Source organism: Pituophis catenifer, unplaced genomic scaffold, assembly GCF_029215685.1.
Source record: "Pituophis catenifer annectens isolate HBS135680 unplaced genomic scaffold, rPitCat1.0.hap2 SCAF_2, whole genome shotgun sequence".
In the NCBI taxonomy this organism is placed as follows: Eukaryota; Metazoa; Chordata; class Lepidosauria; order Squamata; family Colubridae; genus Pituophis; species Pituophis catenifer.
In genome coordinates, this window is record NW_027256882.1 from 256,851,155 (window position 1) to 256,860,939 (window position 9,785).

General features: G+C 34.8%; 1 protein-coding gene across 1 annotated transcript in view; it reads left to right on the forward strand.

Moving 5' to 3' along the window:
• Positions 1-9,493, forward strand: part of TMEM161B (transmembrane protein 161B) — a 28,409-nt gene extending 18,916 nt beyond the window's left edge. Inside the window, exons 7-12 of the mRNA XM_070935772.1 lie at positions 1,157-1,217; positions 3,091-3,231; positions 4,168-4,281; positions 4,696-4,870; positions 7,077-7,173; positions 8,897-9,493. Coding sequence (XP_070791873.1) covers positions 1,157-1,217; positions 3,091-3,231; positions 4,168-4,281; positions 4,696-4,870; positions 7,077-7,173; positions 8,897-9,174 — 866 coding nt within the window. The 3' untranslated portion in view covers positions 9,175-9,493. The remainder of the gene's footprint in view (positions 1-1,156; positions 1,218-3,090; positions 3,232-4,167; positions 4,282-4,695; positions 4,871-7,076; positions 7,174-8,896) is intronic.
• Positions 9,494-9,785: the final 292 nt, after the last annotated feature.

The window sequence follows — 9,785 nt, forward strand, 5'->3', positions numbered from 1 at the left end:
TGATGAAAGCCACAATTACAACTATATGGAATATAATTATAATGTCACTCGGGTGGTTGTTTTTTTTTTCTTTTATATACATATGAGGATATTCATTACTGATGGGGGCAGATGATGATGGAGGATTTTGAACAAACTGTTGCACCAGGAAGCTATGTTACCCCAATATGGATGATGGATTCAACAATCCAGTGGAAAGATAACAAAGAAGATATTATATGGATTATAAATTTAAAGTTATTGATTTTTTTTATATAACGGAATATATTTTTTTTAGCAGGGTGGGCAGTGGTTTAAAGATTGTGCATGGCAATTTTGTAGGAAAGTGGGTGGAGATAGGTTTGTTTACTGATTGTTTAGTTTAAGAAAATGGATGTTTAAGTGATATATTTAGGGGAGTGGAGAAAATGGATAGAGTTGAATAAATGTTAAATTAGGATTTATGGGGAAGGCTGCTTTGAAATGTTATATTAATATACACAAAAGATTAAATGTTAAAGTAGGATTTATTATATAGTTTTAAAGTGGAAGGTTGTTTTGAAATGTTATAATATACAGATAAAAGTATGGGGGAGGAAAAAAAGGGCAGATTATTACTAAATTGGGAGTTATAATAATATTATGTTAAATTAGAAGTTTTCATACAATGTTATAGATGAATGGTTTTTTTTTTTAAATGTATGGTAAAAGGGGGAAGTAATAATATTAATAATATTATTAGTAAGTAAGGGTCAGTATTTAGAGGAGGGAGTAAGGGGATGGTAAAATATTATATAATCTGTTATGAATTAGGTTTTTGTTGTGAAGAAGTCTCGGGGGGATGGGTGGTGAGGGGGGTTAGGGAGGAGGGGGGAGAAAAATGGGGGAAAATTTGTATTTGAAAACTTTTTCAATAAAAAAAATATTTTTCTGCAAATTATAAATATTCTTAGATTAAGAGTTCACAACTATTAAATTCAGTTAGACTTTTTTCATTATTTTGTAATGTGTTATTTTCTAATAATGTATTGCACTTTCAAATAGCATTTTGATTTTACAAATAGCAAATGATGTTCTAGATTATGCATAACTGAATTGATATTTTTGCTTAACTATTTAAAACTATTCTATTTTTTCCATATGAGAACTTAATATTCTGTCTACATTCTATCTACAGGTTTTTCCAATTTTTCAGAAAGTGCAGTGCAATTTTTTGAAAAACAAGGGTTGGAATCCCAGTAAGTATAAAACACAATATTAAAGATGAAAATATATTATCATCAAAAACTTCTCCTTGTAACATTTTTTCAGAATTATGAATCCTTTAATTCAGAATCACACTTGCAATGTCTGAAAGTATGTCAAAAACGTACATTCTGTTCAGGACAATAATTTTTGGTTGGTTCTGTCTTAAATGCAGGAATCCTGTCATTGTATGCTTATATGGAGACATAAATGTATTTTTATATAAAAATAATTGTGCATGTTGTAACGACATGTATAATGCAAACAATTTCAATTATTGGACAAATTAGAAATAGCATAAATAATAAAATTATTATTAATTGGATGTTCAGCTAAATATCACGGTGCAAAATAGTTTAGAGTTTAGAGAGTTTAGATCTGTAAATTACTCCTGCCTCTCCCCCCCCCCCAATTCTTCTCTATTACTGTATGTGGCCCATTTTATTTTATTCTCTCTCAAATTCTGCCTTTATTTTGTGCCCACTAAGAATGCTCAGTTATGATTCGGTTTCTGATCCAATCTTTTAAGGCTCCTGGTTCTTGTTCTTTGGCACATTAATATGTTCTTGGGTTAAATAAGCCCCAGTATTCCACAACTTTTTTAGTTCATAGCAAAAGTCAATACATCTGTATCGATGCTTACTTATCCTGGCACAGCACACAATAAGAGGGACTTTTGTATTTGAATTGTACTGTAGGCTACTTCAGCTGACTGCTAGCTGCAGTTCAGCAGATCAAATCTCACTGGCTCAAGGTTGACTCAGCCTTCCATCTTTCCGAGGTGGGTAAAATGAGGAACCAGATTGTTGGGGGCAATATGCTGACTTTGTAAACTGCTTAGAGAGGGCTGTAAAAGCACTATGAAGCGGTATATAAGTGCTATTGCTATTGAATTTGTCAGTAAAATATCTCTTGATTATTTTCATCAGAGGATACGTAAGATACATAATGAGGAAAAATCTGATGGGGAGCCCCCAGCTCTGTCTCTTTTCAGTGTAAGATCTAAAATAGTTTTATTTGAGTGTCTGTCTGTCTGTCTGTCTCTCTCTCTCTCTCTCTATCTATCTATCTATCATCTGTCTATTTCTAATATATATTGCAGAACAAGCAACTGGGTGGCTTACAAGTTAAAACGAAATACTTAATCATCACAATATTAACAATTAAAATAGAAAAACTGAACTAAAATAAAAAATAGATGAAAAGATGTTACTACCTCACTAAGTCATCTGTCCCCTGTGGTCCCCAAGCCTCTTACCACAACTAAATCTTAAGGGACTTTTAGAGGCTCAGAAGAGATGTGGCCAACTTCACCTTAGAGGGGAGAATATTCCACAAAGCAGGTGCCACTGCAGAAAAAACTCCTGTCTAGGGACCACTAAATGTAGGAAATTGAACCTATAACATACCTTCCCTACTGGATCTGGTGAGGTGGGCAGGTAAAATGAGGCAAAGGTAGTCCTTCAGATAACTTAGTCCCATTCCATGAAAGACTTTAAAGCTGAACACTAACAACTTGAGCATAAATACAAGCCTCTTAATGATTGCAGGATCAATTTGTGGCCAAGAAGAAAATTCTGTTAGATTCAGGTGAAATTTAGGAGGCAGAAGACAGACACATAGCTTGTTAGATGGGAGTCAGTGTTTAAAGACTGTGTGCAAATATGGCCTTTTGCTACATTGTAATCATAAGTCGGTGTAATATTTCCAATTTTCAATTATAACCATAGACTTCTTAAAAGTTAGAATGTTCCTTGGGTGGAGTTTTTTGTTTGTTTTGCTTCTCTTTCAATCACCTGTATTGTTAGTAGAAAAAACACTATTTTAAAATGTTAAAAAAGCTAACGGTTACTCTTTCTCTTTTAGGGGTCCTGTTTCTAAGCTAACCTTCAAACTTTTCCTGGCTATCCTCTGTTCACTTATTGGAGCTTTTTTGACGTTCCCTGGTTTGAGGCTGGCTCAGATGCATCTTGATGCTTTGAGTTTAACAACTGAAAAAATCACCCAGTAAGTTAAAAGGGTATAGATTTCAGCTTAAAGTGTATCCTCCACTCTCAGTAGTATTACTCTTATAACATGGTTCTGGTTTTTTATGCCAAATTTCAAAATGTGTTTTCTAAAATTCAGTGAATTTAAAATCTTATTAAAATGCAGTTACAAATTCATAAAGTATTTTCAAAGGAAACACACTAAGGGATTAAGAGTATGGAATAAAATAGGACTATGTTCGGATACCTAAAATGTTGAGGACTAAACTGATGAGTTCCATCCAGATATTCATCTGTTCACCTTTCTACATTTTAGTTATCTGAATACAGTCCCATTTTCTCTCCTCTTCTATTATCCATTAGTGTGTTATCTTTGATTAATCTCATCTTGGGGGAGAATGATGTTCCAAAGGATGGGTGCCATGGCAGAAACTGCTGTTCTCCTGCCTTATCCAGATGATACTCCTTAAAGTATGGGACCCTTAATGTACCATTCCCGCCAAACCTGTTAGGATGGCTAGATATAACCTAAATTAGTCCCTCAAATAATCTGATGTGTAGGTTTTAAATGTCATTACCAGCATCTTAAATTCATTTGAATTTTGAACTCTGATGTCATAAATTGAGGACTATATATGTAATCATTCACACCATTCCCTTGTTCAAAGGGACAAGCTTCCAAACTTTCCTGCAGTTGTATGTATTAGGGAATATTTGGTAATGGCAAACAAATTAGGTTTGGGGGGTTAATTTGTATTATTCACTTTAAGCAAGACTACTTGATAAGCTTGCAAGGAATTCCAAGGTTTTCTCAAGCTCTTTAGAACCATAAATATATCAACATAGAATGTAGCAGAAATCAAGTAGTATTTATTGCTTTCAATATAGAATAGTTTAGCAATACCCTTTTTCTGTAATAATACAATGTGTTTATTTTGCTTTCTGTCTCTTCCAGAACTCTGCTACATATAAACTTCCTGGCACCTCTGCTTATGGTGTTATTATGGGTAAAGCCAATTACCAAGGATTATATTATGAACCCACCATTAGGAAAAGAAAATGTGCCTTTGTAAGCTTTAGAAATCTTTATTTTTAAACCTTATAATAAGTATATGTTTAAAATGTAATATTTTTGTAGATATTTTCTTATTTCTTAGAATAAGATTTAGAATAGAATAACCTTAGTTTTTAGGACAACTATTTTCAGTCTTTCTGAGGGGAAAGCAAAGGCCACCTCTTTTCTATTTTTCTCTCTATCTATTCAATCCCCCATAGAGGCACAAGCAGTTCTCCTTTCTTTGATTTCTTTTCATACATCCACATTTCTCTTCTCTCATTTATTCTTTCTCATAGGAACACGTTCCCATCTGCCATTCCCATCTTCTTATTACTGCAACAGTGTTTGCATGTGTGCTTGTAGGGGGTTGGGGCAATGTGTGGAATGATATTTAGAAAATGTCTGTGTTCATTCTTTAATCTACAGAATGTCAGAAGCTACATTCGATACTCTAAGATTGTGGATTATAATTCTCCTATGTGCTTTGAGGTTAGCCATGATGCGCAGCCATCTCCAAGCCTATCTGAATTTAGCACAGAAATGTGTGGATCAAATGAAAAAAGAAGTTGGAAGAATAAGTACTGTTGAATTGCAGAAAATGGTAAGCCTAAGATGACAATAATCAAATATATATATTAACAAGCCATTTAAGTTTTAATTAATGAGCATGATTAGACTGAGGCAGAATTTGATGTGTTTTTCTAGAAACCACAACAATATTATTTTAGTTACTTTTAAGTGTAAGTTAGTCCAGCAGTAAAACTAACAATTTCAATTTTCATTAACTTTGAGTAATACTACTATTGTTTTCTTGAAAATAGTTATATTTTTAATATACTCTATTTCATAAAATTGTATGCAACTACCCTGTTTTCTCCAAAATAAGGCATCCCCTGATAATAAGCCCAATCGGGCTTTTGAGCGCATGGCAATAAGGCCAAGCACTTATTTCAGAGTTCAAAAAAATATAAGACAGGGTCTTATTTTCGGGAAAACACGGTATTTTTATATATTTTTATATAAATAGAATTGTGTGTAGCTTCCTTTGTTTTTTTCAATTTAGAAAAAGAGATTAGATATGAATGACACGTGAAATTACATTTTAAATAAACAGCAAATATAAGAGCATTCTGAAATATTATCCCTTCTAGAGACAAAGTAAATATTTTGGGAGAAGTTGGAAGGATTTTTTAAATATTGAGTGTACCTCCTTAACTCTTAATTTCTTTCCTTTGACTTGTGGGATTACTTATCTCCTATAGCCGTTATGGCGAACCTATGGCACGCATGCCACAGGTGGCATGTGGAGCCATATCGGTGGGCACGCGAGCGTTGCCCTTGCTCAGCTCCGGCGTGCATGCGAGGGACGGCCAGCTGATTTTTAGGCCCACCAGAAGTCGGGAAACAGGCTATCTCCGGCTTCCGGAGGGCCTCCGGGGACATGGGAAGGCCCGTTTTTTGCTCTTTCCGAGCTCTAGAGCCTTTCTAGGAGCCTGGGGAGGATGAAAACGGCCTTCCCACCCCACCCCACCCCGGAGACCCTCTGGAAACTGGAAATGGCCCATTTGCCGACTTCCGGTGGGACCAGAAGGTCCATTTTTCATTCTTTGCTCCTAGAAAGGCTTTGGAGCCTGGGGAGAGTGAAAATGGCCTTCCCCACTCCCCCAGAGACCCTCTGGAGGCCAGAAACGGCCTGTTTGCCGACTTCCTGTCTGGCAAATGTGCTGTTTCCGGCCTCGGGGGATGGGGAAAGCCGTTTTCACCCTCCCCAGGCTCCTAGAAAGCCTCTGGAGCCTGGGGAGAGTGAAAAAATGGGCCCACTGTGCCATCATGTGCCAAAAGCGGGGGTAGCATGAGTTGCGTGCACATGTGCGGGGGGAAGGGCGCATTGAATTATGGGTGTTGGCATACGCATGTGCGACCCTACCGTGCGACCCCCGCTTTTGGCATGCAACGGCAAAAAGGTTAGCCATCACTGTCCTATAGTTTCTGTCACTCCTATATGGTCAGACAGATGCTTGGGTTTCATTAAACAGCGTAGCAGGAAGCGAGCCCATGTCATGGCATCTGCCCTCTTCAAACCATCTGAAGTGCACCCTTCAAATCTGGCTTTATCCCCAGACATTTTATGGGAAGTTTCAGTTATTTAATTAATTGTTGTGTAGACTTTCTTTTGAATTATATGATCTGTTTTGTTATTGTTTTTACTGTTGTAAACTGCCCAGAGTTGATCAGTTTGGGCTGGACTTTAATAACTAAGTAACTAAATAACAGGAGAAAGTGTCAAAACAGTTCGCTTTTCAAATATATTTAGCAGCAAATATATTCTTAATGCAAATCACTCACTCACTTTTCAGATTACAAAACAAGATCATTTTTATAACAGCATTGCTACAAAAACTATGTGGGATTGGATTCAGTCAAAAGAGGAATCAGAAAAAACTTTCTAGTTTTTTCAGGATTAGAAATGCATGCTTAATGGAGAGGGGATTGAAAAGAAAATGGGAGACAGCTTGGACTAGGGTGGCATTGCCTTCTGCTTATTCATTCTGTTAACTACTGTTTGAGTACACATTTTAGTTCTTTAGTTCTTAAGAAAATAATTATTGATGCACTGTGGGCTGACAGGGCAGGAAGTGAAAAATGTAAGCTTTGCTCCCTTTCCAGCAGATAAGTATCAGGATCTTGGGTGGTTGATTGTCAACACATTCCATAAAAGTGTTTAATGTGTGTGTTGTTGGCTATGATAACTTACCAGATAGTATTGTCTTGCACCCCTAATTGTGCAATATTTTTGTTGACTTCAGGTGGCCAGAGTGTTTTACTATCTTTGTATAATTGCTCTTCAATATGTGGCACCTCTGGTTATGTTGCTGCACATGACTCTTCTGTTAAAAACTTTAGGTAAGAAATATTCAATAAATGAAATAAAATGCTTATGGGCAGTTACTGGAAAAATTATATTAGGTAAAAAAAATCATTTTCAGAGGGTTCATTTTGAAAGTAGGACAAAGGTAGATGCAAAAAATTAATTTCTTGGTTATTCATTTCTCTGTTTCCATCCCACCAGTCATCTTTTAATTTATGAACCAACATGTGCCATGAGTATCCCTGTGCAACCGGAAACAGAAATGCTGCTGGCTTTAGGGCATATTTCATATATATATAGTTGTTATTAAAGGTTCTTAAATAGGAGATAAAAACTAAGACAAACTAATATAAAAAAGATAAATATAAATAAAAGTGCAAGAAAAGAAAATACATAAAAAAGATGGTATAGGTAGAAGTAGCTTTCAATCTTCTTTACAGTAACTATAAGCGCAATCATAAATTTACCTGTTACTCTTTGGTTACCGTATAACTATCTTTTTTTCTATAATCTGTCCTGTCTAATCATTAAAACCATAAACCATAAGTTCATGTTTTCTGTTTTATGCAAAAAGTCCATAAAGGGGCTCCAATCAATAATAAGATATTATCTTCTCTCTGATTAAAGAAATAAATTTAGTGATTTCAGCAAATTCTGTGATCTTCATCAAGCCTTTTTTCCATTGTGGGTAACACCGAATCTTTACATATTTGTGCATGCAAAAGTCTTAAAGTCAAATGCTGTCCTTCTTTAGCTATTAATGCTATATTGGCCTCTTTCCAATTGTCTGCAATCTTTCCTCCCTTTAGGATAGAATTCATCACATTTTGTGAAAGTTGTAAAGATATTTTATCAAAACAGATAATTCATCTGGTACAAGAACCTTTCCTACTTTAATCTTTTTTATAGCTTTAGATACTTCCCTTATTCTTATAGATGTGATCAGAATCTCTATTCCTTTGTAATCCTTGGTAAATTTTGTTTCATTAGATATTCATCAATTTTTTTCTAGAGAGATGTCACTTCTTTATACAAATTGGAATATTGATGAAATGCTTTTTGCATGCCACATTGTCATAAATACAGTATCTCTCTTGTAATTTCAGTATCATTTTTTTTCTTGTTGTAATTTATATGCTAGCCACTTCCCTGGTTTACAGTATTTGCAAACTCATTTTTTTCAGATAATTCATTTTTTATTTCAATTTCCCTTGCTATTAACATAGACAAGTGTTGTAAAAGCTTAACTTGTTGAGAAATGCCTATCTTTTCTGGAAATTCCTTTAACTCTTTTTCTTTTCAAATACACTGCTCAAAAAAATAAAGGGAACACAAGCAGAAGACATCCGAGATCTGAATGAATGAAATAGCCTTATTAAATACTTTGTTCGTTACATACAGTAGTTTTGTTCCCTTTAGTTGTTTGAGCAGTGTATAAATTACTGTATGTAAAGAACAAAGTATTTAATAAGGCTATTTCATTCATTCAGATCTCGGATGTCTTCTGCTTGTGTTCCCTTTATTTTTTTGAACAGTATATTTCCAAATTAATATTTCATCTTTTGAAAAATGAAGCATGATTTAATATTGAGAAAAGTTGAACCATGTGTCTCAGGTTTCAAATGGTTGTCTCTGTCTTTATTCTATTCAAAATGTTGTTTGCCTTTCCTAATAAGCATGCAATTTTGTTCTTAGAAGCATGTGATTAAAAATGATTTAAAAACTTAGCAATGTTCTTGCTTTAATTATTTTTTGTAGGTAACTATTCGTGGGGCATTTATCCAGAATTAACCTCAGATTTACCCCCAGAGGACAGTCCACAGAGCAGTTCAGTAAGCTCTGAATTGTCATCTGATGATAGAAAGATGAAGGTAACCGTAATACAGCTAACAATGGCTCTGGCTAGCCTGAAGAACATTTTCACTCCACTGTTGTTCAGAGGACTCCTTTCATTTCTCACTTGGTGGATTGCTGCTTGTCTTTTTTCCACAAGCCTTTTTGGGCTGTTCTACCATCAATACTTGACAGTAGCATGATTTTAGAAAGCAACCATTCAAAGAAGCCTGTGTTCCCCAACAGAGCAGAAGAATATTGGAAGAAATTACATAATAAATTTTTATTCCTTTAATACCTCTTCTATGGTCACAAGCAATGTAGTGTGTAATATCAAAAAAACTTGATTTCATAATACTGTTACCCAAATTTATAGTCAGAATAAGGAGAGGGTTACTTTGAATTTTGTTTAAGTAACTTTTGTTTTCATGAGTTCCATCCTACCCTGGGAGCATGATGTATTCAGTCATTGATTGACTAATCTTAGTGATGTTAAGATAAAAAGATAATATTAATGGTGACTGCTTAAAGGTGAATTAATTGAGCCATATAAGGAGTCAGAAACTTGGATGACTTTTCTTTTGAAAAGCAAACTAATTCCACAGGACAAATGAAATACTGTATATTACAGTACAGGAAACATTCTGAATAGAGTTTGTTGTAAGTGCATGGAATACAGAAGAATTGTCCTGCAGGAGGTGTTTTCATATTAGTACTGCATCACTTGTGTGAAAGTTCAGGAATGTAAGTTTCTCAGATGTTACAGCATGTGTCTCTGAGCACCCATATATTTAAAATGAATATTTAGTGTATA